Raw genomic sequence first — 24,769 nt, 5'->3', positions numbered from 1 at the left:
GATCGGTCCATATTTAGTCACATACTAGGTCCAGAAAATCACTTATATTCACAATATTTATTACCAAATAATGATATATATATACAGAATTTTGAGATTTTGTCTTTATATACATAATTGGACATAGCAAACATACATAGTCCTTTTACGAAAATCTCTTAAAAGCACATTACTAATTACCAAATATAGCAATTGATACAAAATTTCGCACAAATAATAGTTTTGTATTCAATAAATCTATTTCAAGATTTTTTCACGATTGGTTCATAACATGGGTGAGTTCGTTAGCATAAAAGATTCCCTTCAGAAAAACACTTAAACACACATTACTTGTTACTAAATCACGATACAAAATTTGACTGAAATATAGATTTTATGTACGGAAATTTAGCTTAACCCTCTTAGGGTCAAAAATAATTTATGTCGATAAAAAAACTTGAAAACTTGTATTTAGGATAATTTAAGTATGCTGAATTCGAGAAAAATAATATTTTTTGTATTAGTGTTATCCCTAGTTAAATATAAGACATCAAAGTTAAATGTCGAATATACATATTCGACATTCGAAAAACTGTCACCAAAAAGTACCACCAATATTTTTTATAAATATGGTTTTGTAATATGTCTTCTTACACTTATAGCAATACAATACAATTTAAATTCGTATAGTCCGACCTAGTAAAATACTATTTTTTGGCCATCGCAATTTTCAAGATAATTTGTTGAAATTTGGCACATACTCTACTTTTGGTTCAGGGACGAACGCTATTGAAAATGGTTGAAATCGGTCCATTATTTCGACTAGCCCCCATACAACCGTACTCCCCAAATAGGGCCTTTTGGCTTATAATTAATTTAAATGATCTATTATGTTAACAAAAGTCGACAAAACTTAGTTTTATAGAACTTTAAATGCCACTACCGATTTTTGTAATGATCGGGCTTCATTTGATCCTATCCCCATACAAACTCCCCTTCAGAAAATGACTAAAAGGTCAAAATTCACTTACAAACACTATTAACACTTTTAAATTCTACATAAATATTATTGAAGAAGACTCCCCCTACCAACATTTTTAAGGATAGGGCCATATTTTGCCCTACTCCCCTTTGAACCCTCTTGTAAAAAAATCTTTTTTTGCCAAAATAAAAGTAAAAATACTCCGAAATAAAGTTAAAAAAAAACAAACCAAATGCTTTATTTTGTGACGACTGTCTTTATTCTCAATTACAAAGAGTTTATTTGTGACGAAAGACCAAAAACATACGAATTGGAGTCAGCCATGTGGTAAGATATTAATGGAACTAAAATTTAAAAATTTCAAGTGTCTACTCTCTAGATTATTATGGGACAATAATGTGACGATTGACCCGAAATATATAAATTTGAGTCAACCAGATGGTGGCATATTAGTAGAAAGTAATAATCATTTCTCCAATAAAAAAACAACTTTTAAGAGTATAATCTATAGGTTACTTGAAGACATTAAAGAGACGACTGTCTCCGCTCCCCCTTACAAAGAGGACACTAAAGTGACGATTGTCTTCATTCTCGATTACAAAGGGCACATTCGTTACGAATAACCCAAAACATACGAATTACGATCATTCAGGTGGTTAACTATTAGTGGAAATTACTGTCTTTTTCGTATGCATTGACTCTTTGTCGAACTGCTATAAAATATAAAGAAAAAGGCGTTTGTAGTAAATCTTGGAATTGTAATAGATTTAAAGTAGCTGGTGGAGGGTATTTAAGATTCGGCCCAGCCGAATATAGCACTCTAATTTGTTATATTTTTTGTCCTCATTGATTTACTATTTTCTTTTTCTCTTAAACCATTTAAATTATTTTTCATATTTTGAATTTCATTGCTAGTGTGAACAATGCACATAAAAGCTTACACACTTATTTTGATAGTTCCATGCAGATTTACTTAAATGAGATTTTATTTTCTGTCATAAAAGTAAATGCATAAAAGATACTGTTTTTTCACACGCACTTTTTATTATATCCACATGTTGCTACGCAGTTTTCCTCATATTGTCATGTATGTAAACATGTATGTATGTAATATGCGTTAGCTATATATTAATTGTTTCGTCCTTTTTTGGCTCTTTTTATACCCTTCGCCTTCGTGAGAAGAGTATTTATAAGATTGTCATTCCGTTTGTAATTTTGTAAAATATAATTTTCCGACCCTATAAAGTATATATATTCAGTATCCTTATAGATAGCGGTATCGATTAAGCCATATACACAAAAATCAAAAGTTTCCAACACTATTGCAACTAGTTAAATGAGGTTGAAATGATTTTCGGGGCAGGACCTAATATGGGAGATATGACCAATTATAGACCGATCGGAAAAAAAATTCACAGTAACATTTATGTATATAAGAACGATACTTTGCTACAAGTATTGCTTGTAATGAGTTATTTGCGTATAAGTGATTATCGGGAGGGGACCTTGTTTGGGAGCTATGACCAATTATGGATCGATCTTGAAATTTTTTTCTCAGAATGAATTCTATTTACATAAGATTTTAGCTTGTAAAATTTTGTGAAGCTATTAGCATTCTGACGGATGTTATTAACAATAAACTCATTTTCCGGGAATATGTACTTTTGTATGGGAGGCATATGAAATTGTGGACCGATTCCGCCAATTTTCAGGAGTAGTCAAGCTATCATGTATAAACGAATGTATGATGATTTTTTGAAATTATACTGTATAGATTTCGTAAAAAACTCATGAAATTATACGGTATATATGCTTATTTTTTCGGAGTTCATAACTCACGATGTGAACCGATTTTGCTCTTTTTAACACAAATCTGCTTAAGACAATAATAAATACTTTGGGTTTTTCTTGCTTCGTGTTAATGTAAGAATGTTTTATACAGACAAACGGACGGACAGGCAGACGGACATAGCTAGATCGAGTCAAAATTTCATAAGGTTCAAGGAATGACAAAGTTATATATACCCTCTATCACCACTGATGGTGCTGGAGGTTATAATAATAGAAATGAATTTTTAAATGAATGAAATGCCGATGGAAAAATTTTAATTTCTTGAACATAAAACCTTAAAAAATTAATGGAATATCCTAAAAGATACATTTTTGGAAAAAACCTTAGCGTCTTCTTATGGAAATATCACAAGATAAATATAAATGTATATATACTTTTAAGTTTTGTGTGTTATTTAGTTACGAATATAAATAACAACTTTTTTCTTTTCCGATGAACTTTTTTGGTTATTTTTTAAATAAAAAAATTTAACATACAGGAAGAAACTTTAAACATTTTGAAAACATCGGCTCAGCTGCATACATTGTCATCTATAAACTTCGAACATACAAAAAAAATCACTTTCATTTTGAATTTGTCACTCCGTTAACAACACATCGTAATATTGGCCGTAGACCTACAAAAGTATATATATTCTGGGTCCTTATCAAATTCTTAGTCGATCTAGACATTCCCCTCAGTCTGTCCGTCCGTAGAAAGCACGATAGAGTCCAAACGGAAAGAGCTAGATGATTGAAAATTTATACAAATATTTCCTAAAGGTAAGGTTTGTTTGGTATTGAAAATGGGCCGATGCCCACGTTTTCGTATAGCCCTCATACAAATAGCCTTGAAAAACAGCATAAAGAGTCATAGCTGTTTTAAAAATGCAATGAAATTCGACATAAGTCTTATATAAGTCAAAATCTCTCTACCATAATTGACCCTTCACGCTCATTACGCTTAAAAAAATTTTTTGGCATTTCTTACATTTCTTATGAACACAAATCTCTCTGCCGAATATTATGAGAATCGGTCCATAACTGATCCTACCCCCATTACTCATTACTGGCTTAAAAATGAGAGTATAGCTATGAAAATCCATACACAGAAGTAAGTTTCCTTCAAGCCAAAATCTCATAATAATATCAACCAAATGTTTATAGGAGAGCATCCCATTTACTGCATACGGTTTGATGGTGAGTATATATGTAAGATTCAGCATAGTCGAATATAGCACTCTTACTTGTAAAACATAGAAATGTTTGCAGAAAAAGAAACATAATTTTTTAAAAAATAAATTTTTCGAACTGTTCGAAAACTGTTGAAACAATCCCTAATTTGTCAAATCCCTGGTGTCGGGTATATAGGATTCGGCAAGGCTGATTATAGAACTTTTACTTGTATTTCTTAATTAACTTAAACTACCCACACTTACCAGATTCAAATACATCAGCTTCGTTTTCCATAGCTCCTTTTCGGGCACCTCCTTTATCATTTTCGTTGCTGGATTGATTATCCATGAAAACATCTCCTTTTTCAAAACGCTCTCTTAACGTTTTCGAATCTACTTCTATGTCAATATCACATTTCGGAGCACTTGCTGTCAAAGTTTCAAATGAAAAGAAATAATAAGTTATTTCAATAAAATATTTTTGGAATACAATAAAGTAATATTTTACCATGTTCTGAATCGGCCACTGCCTGCTGATACATTTCTCTTATGCGTGCTTGTTTGCCCATGAATAAACGTGATCTTATATTTTGAATCTCTTGCTTACGCTCTTCACGTCGTTCTTCTTTTTTCATTCCATGGCCTTTTTCAAAAAGATTGCGTATATCATTCATAGCTTCTCCTATACCTACTGGACGTTCCCTTTTATGTTCATGTTTTTTCTGTCGAATCAAATCGGCATTCGGATTATCGGATATCGAATCAAAATCAATGTCATCTTCATCATATCCTTCGTTTTCCGATGACGCAGTAGAGTCTTGCTGGTTATTGACACTAGACCCTAACTGTTGTAGTTTAGCCACTTTTGTTAGTATAGATTCACTTCGCCTGACGATATTATTTGTTTTGGGTACAACCGGCTGATCGTCACTGTTTATTCCTTTGCCTTGCTCAAATACTTGAAATCTTGAACGAACATTAAGTTGCTGTAATTCTTCAAGTCCCAAATCGGGCTTGTCGGATGCTTAAAAAGATAATTAAATTGAAGAAGGCTGTAGTAATGGAAAGTAGCATTGCATTTTTTTGCTTTTGTAAGGTAATGTGTAATAATTTCAAGGATTCATTTTTATTATATAAATTATTTTTAAAAAAACTCAAGGTATTCTTACACCTTTCACCTTCGTGGGAAGCACTTAGGGCACGTGTAAAACTTGGGAATTTTCAGATCTTTGAATTTCCAGGGAAACGGGAATAAAAATTCCCTGGATTCCAGGGAATTTGTAAACTATAGTATAGCTTATAGTCTAGTCTATAGTCAAGTTTATAGTCTAGGGCGAAAATCGGGAATATTTGAACCCGCTATTATCAAAAAACTAAAGTAAGCACGGTAAATATTTAAAAATTTTCAAATGCGTATATCTCCTAGACTATAATTTACTGCTACGACGACATTATTTTATAGTGCTCGATGAGGAGATTCTATATACGAAATTAAAAATTATAACATAGCCGAGGTGTCCTAATTTGAGGACCCCCCGCCGGGCCTCTGGTTGGCCTATAAGGTCCAAGTTCAAAACCTAAACAACACCTTCTCTTTGTGCATACCAAATTTCATTAAAATCGGATTAACCGTTTAGAAGTTACCGAATTATTTCCCTCTTTTTTTCCTATACCACTGTGCGATCCAAATACAAGGAACTTACATACTTCTATCACATTTTATCGCTATACTTGTATTTTTTAACTAGTAATTAGCGTTAAATAAATTTTCTCAGGGGAAGCTTGTATGCGCGGGAGGGTTAATTATGGACGGATCGTCCCTAAATTTGGTAGATAGATTTTGGCTCGCATAAAACTTATGTGTGTCAAATTTCGTCATTATATTCCAATTTGTAGGCTAGTAATGAGGGTTATAGTCATTTTCAGAGGGGAACCTTATATAGGGAAAGGTTAATTTATAGTCTAGTCTATAGTTTAGTCTATAGTCTAGTCTGTAGTCTAGTCTATAGGCCAGTCTATTATATAGTCTATAGTTTAGTGTATAGTCTACTTTATAATCTGGTCCATAGTCCAGTCTATAATCAAGTGTGTAGTGTAATCTATATTATTGTATACAGTCTATTCTTAAGTCTCTAGTCTAATCTGTAGTCTGTTCTATAGTCTAGTATATAGTCTAGTCTGGTCTACAGTCTAGTCTATAATCTATCTATAGTCTGTCTTATAGTCTAGTATATTTATTTGCTGTAGCATGGGAATTTTTCAACAGTCAAGTGGCTTTAGTAAACTCAGAATGGAATCTGCTCCTAATAATTCCAATGTCGTTTTATTAGCAATTCCTTTAGTTTTAAAAGCAGTTTCCTCAAATTCCTTCTTCAAAAGGCTAAAGATAGATATAGTAATATAATATTACTGTCAGTTGAAAAGGCAGGGATAAAGAAAAAAACAGTCTTCCATCTTCTCTTTGTATGTCCTGTTCTAACCGTTTATAGCCAACCATGGAGAGATATGCGGGTCTAATCTTAATGATATCCTGAGATCTCTTACCGCTGCAGGCTGAATCTTAACAATGCTAAATCTAACCTTGCATTTCTGCAAAGGGACTGGTCCAACACTAATCCAAATATAAACAAGTCAGAGGTTTTTATTCGACTGTGCCGAATCTTAAATACCCTTCACCACAGCGTATTTTATTAAATTTATATTTACGTTATTTTTCCGTCTTTATCATTATTATATCAACAAATAACAAAAGGAACAACAACAACGCTAAAAGAAACAAGTAAGAGTTTTATATTCGGCTGTGCCGAATCTTATATACCCTTCACCATGATGTGTTAAAAAACAGTCAGTACGAATTTTATTACAAAAAATCAAAAAATACCAATTGCAAAACGGTAAGGTATTAAAAATTCCCCTTTTATGGCTTCTCACTTAATCCAGACTCTACATACTTAATTTCACGTTTCTATGTTCAATATTATAGAAATTTCAAAAAGTACCTTATGAAGAACGGAAAGGTAGCAAAAAGCCCCCTTTTATGGGTTCCCACTTAGTCCAGGCTCTACATAATTAATTTCATGTTTATAGTTTCAATATTATAGAAATTTCAAAAAGTACCTTTTGTAGAAGGAAAAAGTGCTTTAAAGTCCCTTTTATGTGTTCTCACCTAATCCGGACTCTACAAACTTAATTTCATGTTTCTAGTTTCAATATTATAGAAAATTCAAAAAGTACCAAAAAATCCCCTTTGATGTGTTCTCGTCTAATCCGGACTCTACATACTTAATTTCATGTTTCTAAGTTCATTGTTATAGAAAACTCAAAAAATACCTTTTGAAAAACTAAAAAGCTCCAAAAAGTTACCTTTTATGGGTTCTCATCTAATTCCGAATCAATATTATAAAATATTCCAAAAGTAACTTTTGAAATTCTCACCTAATTCATACTCTACATACTTAATTTTATATTTCTAGGTTCAATATTAGAAAACATTCCAAAAGTACCTTTTACCAAGTTAGAGTGCTATATTCGGCCAATTGTGCCGAATCTTAAATACCCTCCACCAGCTTTTATATTAATAATTTTTTATTGGTAAAATATTTGTGAACATAAGTTTTCTTATGTTCTTTAATAGAAAGAACATTAGAAACACCAATTTCTTTTATATGTTAAAACACCATAAAATATGATTTGGCGATATTTAATAATTTGCGTGTGAGTGAAATGTTTAAAAAAGTTATTAAAGGTTTATTTTAGAAATTTTGCTTGGAAAATTTGCATACTAAACATAAAATAAGCGACTAATATCTTCATGAATAAGGAGATAATTGTTTATAATTATAGTTATGATAATGCAACTAGATTAATAGTGTGGAAATGGCTTAAGATGAACGATCGGATAAAGAAATTGACAGTAACATTTCTGAAGTAAAAAAAGTGTTTGGTTTGGTAATTAGTAAAAAGTGTTTACGTAATTTTCATAAATGAACGAACAATTATGGATGATCGTTAAACAAATTTCTAGTATATTTTCTGTATATAAAAGTATATTTGTGCCAAATTTTGGATTTATATTATTGTTTGGCAATAAGTTTATACATTTAAGTGTTTTTCTAAAGAGAACCTTGTTCGGGAGCTATGACCAATTGTGGATTGATCAAAATTTTACAATGACTTTTCTATGCATAAAAGTAACAATTCTATCCTAGATAATGAGTTAGGTATATGACATATTGTGGTCCAAACGGAAAAAAACTCACGGTTACGTATGCGTCTATAAATGTGATATTTTTGCAAAATTTTGTATAAATATCTTAATTAGGTCGTTGAAGCGATCTTTGGGAGAGAACCTTGTATGGCAGCTATGACCAATTGTAGACCGATCGGAAGAAAATTTTACGGTAACATTTATGTATATAAATATTATATTTGAGCCAAATTCTGTATAAATAATTTAATTAGGTAGCGAATTATGAGTGTTTAAGTGATTTTCGGGAGGGGACCTTGTATAGGAGCTATGACCAATTGTGGACCGATGGGAAGAAAATTTTACGGTAACATTTATGTATACAAAAGTAATATTTGTGCTAAATTTTGTATAAATATCTTAATTAGGTAGCGAGTTATGAGCGTTTAAGTAAATTTCGGGAGGGGACCTTGTATGGGAGCTATGACCAATTGTGGACCGATGGAAAAATCTTTTCCTTGATATGTATTGACATAAAACTTTAATTTGTAAAATTTTTTGAAAATATCTATATTGTAACGGAAGTTATTAGCAATAAACTAATTTATGGGACATATATGAAATTATGAACCGATTTTTAACAATGTTAATTTTCTCACCAATAGATGTATCTCTGACAAAATTCATCAACTTAACTGCAGTAATTTTTATAAAAAGTACAAATAAATATATGAAAAATCGCCATTTTTTCGAGGTTGTCTTAAATTTTTAGTCATAACTCTGAAACTATTTCACCGATCTTGCTGATTTTCAATACCAAACTGCTTAGGGTAACAATGAATATTTTGAGTGAATTTTGTGGAGTTTAATTGCTTTGTTTTAACGTGAGCGTGTTTTATACAAACGGACATATCTAGATCGATTTAGAATTTCATAAGGATCATGAAATTCTTGAATTGGAGCGCACAGCAGGCCCGATAGTGGCCTAGGTGCATTTCTTCGGATTTGATGTAGTACATCCTCCTATCAACCTAACCTAAACATAATTATAAAAGCCCTATTTGGCGGGTTCAGTTCTATGGGGCCTAGGTGAAATAATGGACCGATGTTAACCATTTTCAATATGCTTCGTCTACAGAGCCTGGCTTAAGTTAGAGCCTGGCTAAAGGTAGAGCCTGACTTAAGTTAGAAACCATTATTGGTCCATTATTGCACCTAGCCCCCATACAACTGTACCCCCGAATAGGGCTTGTAAACATTGTAAACAAACTAAAGGACGCAATTTTGGAGATAATTTAATGAAATTTGGCACATGATCTTTTATGGTACTGTAGACGAAGCTTATTGAAAATAGTTAACATTGGTCCATTATTTCACCTAGGCCCCATAGAACTGAACCCTACAAATAGGACTTTTAAGTTTATAATTATGTTTAATATACTCGTCTCTCGACAAAAACCTGCAAAACCAAGTTCTATACTAGCTTTGATGAACTTTATAATTATAGAGCCTCATTTGACCCTAGCCCATTTAAAAAGCCCCCATCAAAATTTTCCTTAAATATCCACAGTTTTATTAAACTATAAATGGCTTTAGTATATCTGAGGCAAGGTACAATTCAACTTAAATGTTTTATTATGAAAACTAAATCACATTTTATTCGTATACAGGTATTATATGGTCGACCTCGCCCGACTATAACTTCTTATTATACCCTACACCACTATAGTGGGGAGGGTATTATACGTTTGTGCTGATGTTTGTAACATTCAAAAATATTGGTCCACCTTAAAGTATACCGATCGATTCAGAATCATTTTTTGAGTCGATTAAGACATGTCCGTCCATCCGTCCGTCCGTCCGTCTGTCCGGCTGGCTGTCCATGTAAACCTTGTATGCAAGGTATTTCGAATTGAATCCAAAATTTGTTTGGTATTTTTACATACTCATGAATTCAAAATATTACGCAATTCACAATCAGTACCGTAACGTTGTATGTCGTAAGTTTTCACAATTCTTTGGTTTTGTATAAAAAATTTTTGCCAGGAGCGAGTAGTGTAGGGGTAACCTACCGAGCGAAAATACCACTAGAATCTATACAGATGGTTCTAAAACAAACTGTGGTTTTGGTGTGTTCTGGTAAGACTACTGTAGAGTCTTTCAAACTGAAATTTTTGCGATGAGCTTGCCAGAACGGGATCTGCTCTTGATATATCCAACGCCGTCCCAGTAGCAATCCCGCTAGGTTTTCCTAAGACATCTCACTGCTGCAAGCTGGATCTAAAACAATATACAACATCTGACGAGTGGAGTGGTCTGGTCAAAACGGATTCTCTTGACTCTACTTGACTGTTCGCGCTTAGTGAACTATTACTTAGACCAACGAACCAAAATAAGTGCAAAAATTACGTCGCAAAAGTATGTATATAAATCATTTCAATATATATTTGGTTTAATGATATTAACAAAATTTATAAAAATTTTACCTTTTTGAATATAGTTACTTTATAATGAAATATTTTTTGCACAATAACTAACTTTTGAAACCAGTTGTCTGTATTTTTGTATACTTATTTTTGTGATTAACTATATTTTCATGCAAGAAAAAACAATTTGGCAATTTATTTTAATTTTAACTATTTTTATTAGGTTTAAAATTAAATTTTTATAATAAAAGTGTATAATATTGATATATAACACGATTGAAAAAACTTTGTTTGTCGAATCATGTTAACAAACAGCAATGCGGATGATTTTCATAAAATAAATTGATTTACTAGCAAATAAATATTTTCTCATTGTTTCATCAATGTGAACACCAAAAGTCAAATAATTTACGTCATTTTGGTAAAATAATTATTGGATCTTGCAAACCAAATGTAAGATCAAACAGCGTCAATGACAGTTGCTCTTTGTTTATTTTATGAAAAAGAGTGTTATCACCTCATACAAAAATGTAAATAGTCGCTTATATGACTGGTTTTATTTTATTTTTTATAAAATATAAATCTGAGACAAATTTGTGACATTTAATTGAAATTCAAGCAATTGCGTAAATTAATGATAATTATTATTTTTGTTGTTTGTTTTGTTATTTATTGGTTGGTAACAACATACTATATATAGTTATACTACATAATATATGCATCTATAGTCTAGTTTAAAAAATAAAAATTTTATAAAAGTAAAAATTGTAAAAATATACTCATGGTGTAGGGTATCATATGGTCGGCCATGCCCGACTATACTTTCCTACTTGTTTTTTTTATATTGTAGCGTTGACATATGTTCAGAATATTTTGATAAAAATCTTACAAGATTGCAAAAACGGGGTTGTTATAATGCGCATTTTTCGGCATGTGTTGGCCCTCTTTTACACATGTTCAATTCACAATCAAGTTGTGCATTGTACCTACTAAAGTGTAGTACCAGTGAGTTTGAACAGATCTTTACAGCAAGTCATAAGTTTATGTTCTCAATGGAAATAAAACAATAAAAACAAATACACATAACAATGTCAAAAGATAAACAAGTTAGAGTGCTATATTCGTCCGTGCCGAGTATTATATATCCTCCACCAGCTTTTATATTAATAATAGTTTTTTATGTTTTTTAATAGAAAGAACATTACAAACACCATTTTCTTTTATATGTTATTAACACCATTACATATGATTTAGCGATATTTAATAATATCTTCATGAATAAGGAGATAATTGTTTATAATTATAGTTATGATAATGCAACTAGATTAATACTGAGGAAATGGCTTTTGATGGAACGATCGGATAAAGAAATTCACAGTAACATTTCTGAAGTAAAAACAATACTGTGAATTGGAAAAATATGTACAGTGTCTCTCATAAGTATTCGAATTTAGGTATAATATAAAAAGAAACCAAATTTAATAACATATTTTGTATGCAAAATTAATAAATTAATTTGTTAAATTTTGTAGACAGTCCTTAGCTTTGATATCACTCTTTTAAAAACTTTAAAAATTCACATTTACTTAAATTAATTTAGCTTTAATTAAAAATGACGATAAAATTACCTCACAAAAGTATAAGAATTTTTCTGTATTTCATATTTGACTATATTATACGAAACACAAAAATTAGAATCGAATGGTTTTTTTTGCTAAAAATCATTCGAATCATTCTTTTTATAACCAATGGCCTCTAGGCTGAATGTCACCATATCATTATGGTCTATCTCAAAAATATTGATATCTGTTTAAATATTATCTACTATGATCAAAATAAGCCCAACATAATCGTGAATGTTATGAGTAGTAACAAGTAGGAAAGTATAGTCGGGCATGGCCGACCATGTAATACCCTACACCATGTGTATGTGAATATTGCAATAATTCCAAAATATTTAAGCAATTTATTGATAAAAAAAACTAAGATTTCTAAATGAGGCTTTATATAGGTCAAATATGAGGCGATCCTCGGTAAATTTGGGAAAAGAATATATTTCTAAATAACAGTTAGTTTTGTTGAGTTTCATTGCGATACAAATGGTTACAAGTCAATTTTAGTCGTTTAAGACATTTTTTTAAGGGGGTTTGTATGGGGGCTAGGGTCAAATAAGAGCCGATCCTAAATCTGCAGTGTCATTTGTACTTATATAAAACTTATTTGTGCCAATTTTTAGAGAGATAGCAGAATATTTGACGTAATTATGTCATAAAAAGTTTAAATCGGGAGGTACGGTTGTATGGGGGCTAGGTGAAATAGTGGACCGATTTCAACCATTTTCAATAGGCTTCGCCCTTGTGCCAAAAAACATGCTTGGTCCAAATTTCATCCAATTATCTTGAAAATTGCGGCCTGTACCTTGCGCACAAGGTTTACATGGACAGCCAGCCAGCCGGACAGACGGACGGACATGTGTTAATCGACTCAAAAATGATTCTGAATCGATCGGTATACTTTAAGGTGGGTATTGGACCAATATTTTTGTGTGTGGTATAAATACAAATTACATATCAATACCTTGTGCAAGTGGAAAAGAGATAGATAGACTTGCAATAGGTATTGAAATTACATTTCAATACCTTGTGCAAGTGAAAAGAGATAGATAAACTTGCACAATATATTGAAATTACATTTCAATACCTTGTGCAAGTGGAAAAGAGATAGATGGTGGATCTTTACTGTCATGTTGTTGCTATTTAGTATAGTCAATGTAGCGAAAAACCTTGGTTGTTTGGAACGGTTTATAGCGATTTCAAAAAAATCGCTATAAGCCCGGAAATAACCAAATTATAAATAATTTTCATTAAATATCTATAAAATTGAAAATTATAGAGAATTGTTTATTATGAACAAATTTTTATATCCATTAATATAATAAATAATTGTTTAAATAGAGTAATAAATTAATTAAATAATTTCTCAATTAATTACTAAACTATATTAGACTAGATTAACCTGTAAACTAGACTATAAACAATACTATAAACTAGAGTATAGACAAGACTATAGACTAAACTATAGCTTGACTATAGACTAGACCAGCGGTTCCCCCGGTTTCTACTTCGCGGACCCCTTTAGGAATTTATTTAAATTCGCGGACGCCCATACATATTTTGATATCTTATTGTTCTAAATATGTAATTGTTCATCCGAAAATTGTCATAGTCCATAAATCCCAAGGTCAAACAGATGTAGATATGTCATTTCTATAAAATATTCCCGTTGGACTAGACTGCAAACTAGACTATAGATGCATTATGTAGTATAACTATATATAGTATGTTGTTACCAACCAATAAATAACAAAACAAACAACAAAAATAATAATTATAATTAATTTACGCAATTGCTTGAATTTCAATTAAATGTCACAACTTTGTCTCAGATTTATATTTTATAAAAAATAAAATAAAACCAGTCATATAAGCGACTATTTACATTTTTGTATGAGGTGATAACACTCTTTTTCAAAAAAATAAACAAAGAACAGCTATCATTGACGCTGTTTGATCTTACATTTGGTTTGCAAGATCAAATAATTATTTTACCAAAATGATGTAAATTATTTGACTTTTGGTGTTCACATTGATGAAACAATGAGAAAATATTTATTTGCCAGCAAATCAATTTGTTTTATGAAAATCATCCGCATTGCTGTTTGTTAACATGAAATATTTTATGTTCAGATTCGACAAACATAGTTTTTTTTCAATCGTGTTATATATTAATATTATACACTTTTATTATAAAAATTTAATTTTAAACCTAATAAAAATAGTTAAAATTAAAACAAATTGCCAAATTGTTTTTTTCTTGCATGAAAATATACGATATACTGTGGCTGCAAAACATGTGTGTGTTTGAACTAAATTATTTTTGCACTGTTTGACAAAACAATACCACAGGGTATACAGAGACGTCACGAGCAAAAAGCTATTTTCTCTCTTTTGCACAAAACGAATTCAATGATTTTTTTAGCTGTATTTTATATACCTCTTCTCACCAAACAATTTCAAGATCAAACAAAAGCTGATTTTAGACTTTTTCAAATGTCAAAAGTGACATCTCTGTATACTTTGTGACAATACCATCAAATATTTATTCAAGTATGAACATGAAATAAATATTGCATTTGTTTGACGCAACTTTATAAATATTTTATAACAAATATTTGGACCAAATATTTTACAGGTCTGAACGTAGCTTTAGTAAAAAAACAAAATTTGTATCCAGTATTTTTACATACAATATGTTTAAAATTTTTAAATATTTTTCGACATGTATTTTTACACTAATTATATTAGGAGTCTGGTTACCTACAACAAATAGTGTAAATTTAAACAAAAATTTATAAGAGTGTAAGCCAAAGAAGGCCCATAAAAAAGGTTTAAAAAATTTGTAAAGAACGAAGAAATGGCTATTTGAACTCCTTTCGACAATTTTGCTAGGACCAATGGTAAAAAATTATACTCATTAGAAAAAAACCCTGTATGACCAAAATGTCCAATCTGACCCCCTCTAAGTCCTGCCGATAGAAATAGACCGATAGAGCTGAAAATTTGTTTCTGACTTACTATTCAATAATACTAACCTTAGTGCAAATTTCGTCAAAATCGGCTCACTTGACATACTACACAATCGATTATACAAATTAAACAAATCTACAATTAAATGTTTATGATTGTTGTTAAAATATATTAAAGAATATGATTATCCATATATAGATATATGTATGTATGTACTTATCACAAAATTATATAAAAATTTGTCAATCTCATCCTTTGATAAAGGATTTGACATGTATTTCTCATTAATTAATTATAATACATAATGATTTTAATAAACTTAAACTAATTTATAAACTTTTATGTGTATGTATACTATTTTAAGTTTATATGGAACACAAGTTAAGGGCAGTCGGGCGCATTTGTCAGTTTTTCCATCATCCAAAAATTATAAATAAATAATAAAATTTAATGAAAATGTGCGGACATAACTGATCGATTCCATCTTTTATAATTTCTTTTTGGAGTATTCAGGCGATCGGTTGTGAGCACAACTTATTTATATATGTACATAAATACGAGTAAGTGAACTAACAATTTGGAAAACGGGAAACATTTTCATATTATTAAGAAATGAAAAGATCCATTTTATTTTAAAGCTTAAGCGACGCTTGATTCATCGGGTGACATCTCTTTAACGCGAGAATTGCGTTTTAAACGTGGCGGTGGAACTGGTACTTCATCTCTATTTGATTTATTATCATTAGCAGCTTTGAGAGAATTATTTCCCAATGCAGGAACTGAACTAAACGCTGACAATGTCGATCTTTTCTGTGAACTAACCGTTACCGTGCCTGGCAAAGGCTTCTTTTTACATAGACGTTTATCCAGATATTCTTTGCATCGTGCGATAAGCGGATTGTTTTTGCGATATAAATACCATATTGCCAAAAGAATCAATCCAAGGAACAACAATATAAATATGACAAGCAATGGGACATAATTGAATGGTTCCGTGGACTCCTCTGGTTGACTGCGTTCCGTGCTGCTGGTAGTGATTTTGGGACGCAAGGTTGGTCGAATTGGTGGTCTGACGGGACGCTTTGGAATACCCTCTCCTAATGCAATATCAGCACACGATCTAAATTCTTCCTGAGGTCCACAGCCAACAGCACCATTACCATCTGGACACATACCCCAGTTATTTCCTGCTATATAACGCCATTGTAAAACGCATTGATCACAAGTTATTTCTACATTTGAGAGACAAAATAAATAGATAATATTAATATACATTTTACTATAATTGGTATCAATTGTTAGTTGCAACATGAAATCAATTAATAAATAATTGTCAAAGAAATATAATGTTTTAGAAATTCTTGGTCGTTAAACTATTTTATCAAAAAAAGGTTTTGATTTTTTTCTAGGACTATCGCTCAGGGGATGACCTTAATCCATGCAGTACATTATGTTAGAACTATGAAAATTGTTTGTGGGAGGAAGGATATAGGAAGTAGCGGAGGATATAGAAAGTTCAGATGAGAATGAACTTTCTTTATAATGCGTTTCACAGCCAATCGACCACTAATGGGTGACATGCACAGAAAAAAAATTAAATTCAAAATCAAACAAAAAATTCATAAAGCCAAGTATTTTTTTACTAAAATAGGATCTATCACGAAATTCGAAAATCAAGTACTCAAATTCGTAAATTCTTTATTGAGAAATTTTCAGAATTTTTCTTATTAAAATAATATACTATTTACGAAGAACATTAATAAATATTCGCAACATTTCCAGACAATTTTTTTACTAAAACAATAATTATTTTGACAATAATAATACACAAAATTTCTTATTGAATCTATGAAAAGTTTGTTAAAAATATATATTAAATTTTTAACAAAAATTTTACTAATTCTATAAAATTAAAAATTGTAAAAAAGTACTTATGTGCTTACAACAATTTTGTTTCACATTTTAGAAACTACTATTTTGTACAGTGAAAACTAAAACACTTGTACATTAAATGTTATAAACCAAATGAGAATTATATCAATTCATTTTAGTACATTCAAAAACTTGTTTTATTGTTGTGTTCCATATGCTGATAAAAAAATAAAACTCAAACAAAAACATTTATTGAATCAGTAAAAAATTTTACTAGAAATTAAGTGTTTGTTAGAAAATATTTTTCTTCTGTGTGAAAATCAAACAAACTCATTATAAACCCAAACAAAAACATTTATAAAAATCGAAATTAAATTTAAGCAAACGATTGTTAAGAAAAAAATTGTGCATATTTTTTTTCTGTGTGTATTGCGAAAAAATTCTGGTATGGGAGGTAATGACACCATTTGTAGTCTCTTTCATCTGTCATCTAGTCCTGGAGACAATATGTGTTATTTGGTAACTATGTTTGGTAATTTTTATTTAAACGCACACAGAAAAAATCATAAACAAGTAAGAAAGAATCGTCGGTCGTGGCCGACCATATGATACCGTACACCAGTTATTAATATTAAATGTTTCATAATAAAGCTTTTATCTTCAATATTACATTATTTCGATACATATAAGCAATTTATGGATGAAAAACTAATTTTCTGAAAGAGGCTTTATATGGGGTTAGGGGCAAATATCGACTAAGCCCGATAAAATTTTGTGAATATATTTATATTTACATAATATTTTATTGTGCTGAATTTCATTGCGGTATTTGTGTTTATTATTTATTTTTGGACATTCAAGTAATTTTCTGAAGGGGACTTTGTATGGGAGCTAGGGTCAAATGGCAGGTCAAATGAAATTTGGCAGGTTCATCAAGACTTCTATAAAACTTAGTTGTGACGCATTTTATCGATATACCTGTATATTTAACATAATTATGAGCTCAGAAGCCCTTTTCGTGAATTCTAGCTGAAAAAATGGACTAAAATCGGTCCATTTTAAATAGGCTTCATCCTTGGGCCAAATAACACGTTTGTGCAAATTTCATCCAATTAGCTTGAAAATTGTGACCTGTATCTTGCGCACAAAGTTTACATGGACAGCCAGACGGACGGACGGACGAACGGACATAGCTTAATCGACTCATTCTTTCGATTATGTTACAAACATCAGCACAAACCCAATAAACCCTCCCCACTAAAGTGATGTAGGGTATAAAAAATTATAGTATTAAATTCCGCTTTTACGTATTTTAGATTAATTACAATCGGAGCCACAAAACGCTTTCGACAAGGATTTTTCATATATTTTGTATGAAGGGGAAAAATCAACTTATGGTTAGCGATAGTATGGTTGAGATGAATACTATTTTCTGGAATCGGGTTTTTCCGATTTTTTTATGCACAGTTTTTATGATTTCACAAACCTGGTAACACGGCTTTTATTTCATAAATTCTACTTCCATTGCGTGGATAGAACCTTGTTTCTAAATCACTTGGCGATGGCTGTGATGGAGATCCTCCTAGAACTGTTAACAGATTACGATCTAGACATTCCTGATTTGCTTTAGGCTCCGGGCATAGACGGAACTCAAAATATCTAAAATAAATGGAAATAAAAACAATATATTCTCATTTATGAATCATAATAAAATTATTAGTTTATTTAACTTACCCCATGTGACTTGCCGTTAACTCTACACGTATGGTCATTTCAGACCCAGGGGCATAGCGACGCACAATAACGCCTTGACCCCACTGGCCACCGTGTTCGTGAGGTCTTGGTTCTGGCATATCCCATGCATCTCCACACACGCCGCATTTACCTTCATTACGTTTCCACTGACGCGTAAAACCTCCACAGTACAATTCGTGGTCATTGTAGTCAGGTGGTGTGTTGAAACCATAACGCCATGCTGATGCACGACTTGGTGGTTCGATTAGTCGACCATGACCATCACAGTACTGTACATTCAGAGCAATGGCAAATATGAGCAATATCAAAAAACTTTTATTTATACTCTGTGCTTTATTAATTGCAAATTTTGTGTTGAAGAATTCGTTCATTTTTGATCACTGTTGTTCTTTATTACTTTTGCATCTGTAAAGAAAACATTTTCTCTTGATCTTGAATACATTCAAATATGAGTATGTAAATGTGCATTGTTTTAATTTAGTTGTGAAGTTGATTAGCCACCGAGTGAATACGGTTGGAACCCACACACATGCAAATACAATGTGTTAATTATATAAGAAAAATGGGTGTTTGACCTTTATCTAGTCCATTGTTTCTCTTGTGGTAAAAAAATTAATTTGATAAATTTCCATAAGTTATAATTTTGCTTATTTTATATTTATAGTATATGCGTTTTGTATTCGTATAATAACAGTGTGAAGATTCCCATCATTGTTCAATCATAGATACATATGTACATCAACTTAAAGCTGTATTCATATAAATACATTGGGATTTTATAAAATGAAAGAAAAGCTGTTGTTTCCGCTTTTAATTTTAAAATACCACTTCTGAAAATATTTTGTGAGCTGAGTCAAAGGATAAAAACTTTTTGAGATTTTTATAATTTTTCCAAATTTTAACAAAACATTTAGAATGTGTAGTTCACAGTGTTAGATCAAGTGTTTTTTTTTAGATTTAATTTCGAAAAATGAAACAAGTGAGAGCGCTTAATTTAGCTGAGCCGAATCTTAAAAACTCTCCCTTTTATATTTTACTCATTTTTTCTAACAGAAAATCCAAGATTTAAATATTTCATATCTGTTACAATTCTTAGATCATAATAGGCCGAAAAACACGTATGGTTCAAAATTTCATCAAAATATCATATAGACAGCCAGTCGGACAGAGTCGACTCAAAATCACACATAACGTGATTTTGAGTCGATCGGTATACTTTAAGGTAAATCTAATTATTCTAAATTTGAAATAAATTCGTTGTGTTTGCTGGGTTGGACCAATATTGAAAGAAACCATTGAATTAGAAACGATTCGTCCAATATCCGATTGGTCATTACTACAGGCTGTATTGGGATTTTCAGTATTAGTTATTTGTTGTTGTCTACGCCGTTGGTAACCCTGGTTCCGTTCAGGAGTCCTATCAGATTCTCCCATTGGAATCGTAAAACTACAATTTGCTGGCTGTTCTAAGCGCAACAATTTTTTTCTCTCCTTGTTATTGGCATATTTAATAATAAAATGTAATTAAAGTTTAAAGAAACGTTAAATAACGATATTTCACTACACAGTTAAGGTTGTAATAGTTAGTCCAAAAATAAAATTTAAAAAATTAAGCTTATCCCTCAAAAGAAAACAAAAAAAAAAAACAAAAAATAACGAATGAGTATAGTAATCATGTAAAGATTAACCAAAAATCTCAATTCTATACGGATATAAAATGAGACTAGTGTAAGAGTATGATGCCAGAATTAACCCAAAATCAAAATCTCAATTACATGTCACCCCAAAAAAAAAGTTATAAATCAAATAAAAAAACAAAATATCAGATTTTGCAAGTAAAATTCCGAAATAAAGTCAAAATTAAAAATCTCAACACAATTTGATACCTTAATGTAAAAGTCCCAGTAAACATTTGGTTTAAATTTTCTCAAAAATTCAAAAATCTAAAAATGATAAAATAAGAAGAAAACAAAAAAATATAAAAAAATAGTCGACAACACGGAAAAACAAAGATATTATTTTTGAAAGCATCAGGGAAAGTTATGGCGAAATAATGAGAATTAAAAAGGTTAACAATTTCTCTTCAAAATTTTCTTTGCTGAGGTCCCACGTTGGGCGCCATTTAAATTTATGTAACGAACTTAACCGCAAGGGCTTAACTATCAAGGGACTGCTACCTTTTAACACATGCCGTGCTCATGGAAAATAGGGTGGATCTTGCCTATATCAAGTCAATTTGCCGTTCGAAACACAATTAAAAATTAGGTAGCTCAATACCAAAATCGACAAAAAAAATAAAAGTAAGAGAAATAAAAATAAACTAAAATAAAGAAGGGAAGAAAAGAAAAGAGAGAAGCCTGGTTGAAGAGGGTTAGGTGTAATTTCCTCCTCTAAATTCTTTACACACCCAAACCATGCTATCATATGTAATAGTTTTAGATAGCCCAATATTGAACTAACTAATGGCCTTAACTTTTCATGAAATCAGAAACAAATTAGCAATTCATATTAAAGAAAATCATTACCTTGTTTATTACATGATTAAAATCGAAATTAATAGAATAATTATCAGTTAAAATTAATATTGAAATTATCGTAATTGATATAATCATAAAAAGGATAATAGTGAAATGTTACATACATATAATAAAAACAAGTAAGAATGCTATATTCGGCTGTGCCGAATCTTATATACCCTTCACCATAGTGTATTTTAAACATCTTTTTTAAATTTTTTTCCAACTACATTATTATTACATCAAAAGCTAAACAAAAAGAACAACAACAACGCTAAACGAAATAAAACACAAAATACACAAGGCATCAAAACCAACAGACATCTAAACATACATAACGAAAAACACAGAAAAACAAAAATAACAATGCAATAACGCCAACACCATCCAAACCAAGGGTGCCCAAGCCCTATGTGCTTGGTACTCTTTTGTTTTTGTAAATGCGCTTAGCTGTAGACAGTGTGTTTTCTATACACTTATATGTGCCTAACACTAGCAATACATTGTTGTTGTTCTTAACAGTATACAAGCAAGAGTAAAACAACAACACTTTTGTATTCATTGCTGGTAAACATTGACGAGACGTAGATTTTTTTGTTTATCTTAAAAAAATTGTTTTAAAAAGCACTTGGAAAAAATTTGTGTTAGTTTTAAATTTCAAACTTACATTATTCGCATAAAAATTATTGTACAATAACTCACAATCTACCCTCATATAATTGAAAACGTTTTAAATACTTTTTTCTATTCATTAAAAAATATATTTGCAAAACAAAACTGAAGATTTTTTTTTTATTTTAACAAAAAATGCAAATCATATTTTTTTGCTGTGTATTTTTTTGTATGTATGGATTCCAAACATACAAAAAAATACACAGCTGAATGAAACCAAAGACATCTACACACACACGTGCTTTTTTACCAATTTTTTGATGAAATTTTCAGAGGTTGTCTCGGATTTTTGCTCATATCTCCGTTATTTACCGACCGATTTAGCTGATTTTAAACGGCGATCTTCTAGAAAGTATATCTAATAGAATTATTGAAGATTCAAATCTCGCCGATATCTGGAGTCCTCTAAAAACTGATTTCAACAGACAGACGGACATGGCTTAATCGACTCCGCTATCTATAAGGATCCAGAATATATATACTTTATAGGGTCGCAAAACTATATTATAGAAATTACAAACGGAATGACAAACTTATATATACCCATCTTACGAAGGTGAAGGGTATAAAAACAATGTTAATAACAGTATTTTCTACTGTTGCTTATGTACTGTGATTATTAAGATAATAGTGTTCATGTTATTAACATTCAAGGTCGAATGTTAAATTAATAAAAAAATTTTTAAATAAAAAACAAGTATGAATGTATATTCGGGCGTAGCCGACCATATGATACCCTACACCAGTCAGTATGTATGCTAAAAATGGGGATTATTTAAAAAATAAAGCATTTGGTTTGTTTTTTTTAACTTTATTTCGGAATATTTTTACTTTTTTCTTCAATATTATTTATGTAGAATTTAAAAGTGTTATTAGTGTTTGTAAGTGAATTTTGACTTTTAAGTCATTTTCTGAAGGAGAATTTGTATGGGAAATAGGGTCAAATGAAGCCCGATCATTACAAAAATCGGTAGTGTCATTTAAAGTTCTATAAAACTAAGTTTTGTCGACTTTTGTTAACATAATAGATCATTTAAATTAATTATAAGCCAAAAGACCCTATTTGGGGGGTACGGTTGTATGGGGGCTAGTCGAAATAATGGTTTCGTCCTTGGGCCAAGAAATGAAATCAATGATCTTGCGGCCTGTACCTTGCGCACAAGGTTTACATGGACAGCCAGCCCGACGGACGGACGTACATCGCTTAATCGACTCAGAAAATGATTCTAAGCCGATTGGTATACTTTAAGGTGGGTATAGGGCGAATATTTTTGTATGTTACAAACATCAGCACAAACCCAATATACCCGCCCCACTAAAGTATTGTAGGGTATAAAAAACATTATTTGTAATGAAATTATATTAATACTTAGGGTATAAAAAACATTATGTGTAATGAAATTATGTTAATACTTAACATGGTATTAACATCAATAAAAGTTAACATAAACAATTGAATTAATGTCAATAATAAGTAGTAACAAAAATTTATGATTAAAAAAAATTTTGTTAATCAAAAAAATAAATTATGTTATTAACATATATATGTGTTAACAGTATTTAACGTACAGTTAATCTCAAAAATAAGTATACAGAAATACTGACAATTGGATTTATTTAAAAAGGATATTATTTTTTTCAAAAATCAAAAAAGTAAAATATTTATTTATTAAAAACAATTATGATAATTATTATTCACTTTCACTTTTTTCCGGGTTATTTTGGTTACTTGAGTTCTCATTTAAGGTGTAGTTAAATAGGTACAAAATTTACGCCACAAAAGTAAGTATACAGATAATTTCAATATGTATTTGGCTAAATGATATTAACAAAAATCATGAAAATTTTACTGTTTGAAATTAATTATTTTATAATAAAATATTCTGTACACTATAACATGGAAAAAATTCACTTTTTGTTCCGAAAAATTGAAATTTTTGGTAATTGATCTGAATATTATTTATAGGAGCATTTTTTCCTATTTAAGAACATTAAACCCCCGGAGTTTTAGATCGGGTATTCAATAATATCCCTCGTTTGTTCATTATGATGCATTGACTATATTTTAACTTTTAAATTAATTGTTTCTTTACAATAATTACAATCCATTGCGGAACATTGCCGTTTTTAACATAGTATAGCGTTCATATTCGATATTTAACGGCGATTTCCTAAAATTTACATCTTAAAATGCGATATTAATAATATTTGCACTAGTATCCATTAATTAAAACAAGTTTTTTGGTTCCAATCATCCATTACACACTCCTAAATACTACCAATAATCGTCGAATGGTGACCATGTCAATAACTTACACTACATATCGGTTCTGAAATTAATTATTGTCCAAAATAGTAAGATTTTTATATTAAATCAGGCTCAATTGGTGGTATGAATACGAATTGAACAATTTTGAACACGGATACATTTTAATTTGTTGCTAGAACAAATAAAATGACCGATCCGTAAAACATGGTTATTGTATCGAGTATATTAAGATATGATTGGTAGCATTATTGTATGCTTTGGAAATCGGAGTATTTGGAAAACCTGTTTAAATTAAAGAAAATATATATGTAGAATCCTGGGTAGACTTGGCTTAATTAGGGGTTAGAGTTCCAGTTTAGGTAAAGTTTAGAGTGGACTGTAGGTAAGAGCAGATTAAGTTATATTAAGCGAGATTCCCTGTTTTCCGCAAGCTCTATAATTTCTGATCTTCGGCAGAACTTATAGAGGAGTTAGATTTGAGGTTAGATATAAAAGAAGTGAAACAAAGATTTGGGTTAATT

At 30.7% G+C, this 24,769-nt stretch overlaps 3 protein-coding genes across 3 annotated transcripts in view; 1 reads left to right on the top strand and 2 right to left on the bottom strand.

Moving 5' to 3' along the window:
• LOC111686427 overlaps positions 1-6,553 on the bottom strand; it is a 78,244-nt gene extending 71,691 nt beyond the window's left edge. Inside the window, exons 1-3 of the mRNA XM_046949018.1 lie at positions 6,547-6,553; positions 4,475-4,990; positions 4,231-4,395 (exon numbers count right to left, since the gene is read on the bottom strand). Coding sequence (XP_046804974.1) covers positions 4,231-4,395; positions 4,475-4,990; positions 6,547-6,553 — 688 coding nt within the window. The remainder of the gene's footprint in view (positions 1-4,230; positions 4,396-4,474; positions 4,991-6,546) is intronic.
• The window catches only part of LOC111675474 (5'-nucleotidase domain-containing protein 3), a 194,297-nt gene that overhangs the window by 157,977 nt on the left and 11,551 nt on the right, over positions 1-24,769 (top strand). The window lies entirely within an intron of this gene.
• On the bottom strand, positions 15,306-19,210 carry LOC124419390. The gene is made up of 3 exons (XM_046948608.1): positions 18,771-19,210; positions 18,523-18,695; positions 15,306-16,396 (listed from the first exon to the last, which is right to left on the bottom strand). The coding sequence occupies exons 1-3, from the start codon at positions 19,160-19,162 to the stop codon at positions 15,804-15,806; spliced, it is 1,158 nt and encodes a 385-aa protein (XP_046804564.1). The 5' UTR covers positions 19,163-19,210; the 3' UTR covers positions 15,306-15,803.

This window comes from Lucilia cuprina, chromosome X (assembly GCF_022045245.1).
Source record: "Lucilia cuprina isolate Lc7/37 chromosome X, ASM2204524v1, whole genome shotgun sequence".
In the NCBI taxonomy this organism is placed as follows: domain Eukaryota; kingdom Metazoa; phylum Arthropoda; class Insecta; order Diptera; family Calliphoridae; genus Lucilia; species Lucilia cuprina.
Note: the sequence above shows the minus strand (reverse complement) of the source record. Positions and strands in the feature narration are given on the sequence as shown.

What these genes read in the sequence shown, in the direction of transcription:
- LOC124419390 (XM_046948608.1), bottom strand. Translation starts at nt 19,162, where the DNA reads ATGAACGAATTCTTCAACACAAAATTTGCAATTAATAAAGCACAGAGT. An exon ending in TTAACGGCAAGTCACATGGG is followed by an intron (nt 18,696 to 18,770) that starts GTAAGTTAAATA and finishes CATTTATTTTAG; the next exon opens with ATATTTTGAGTTCCGTCTAT. An exon ending in AATAAAAGCCGTGTTACCAG is followed by an intron (nt 16,397 to 18,522) that starts GTTTGTGAAATC and finishes TCTCAAATGTAG; the next exon opens with AAATAACTTGTGATCAATGC.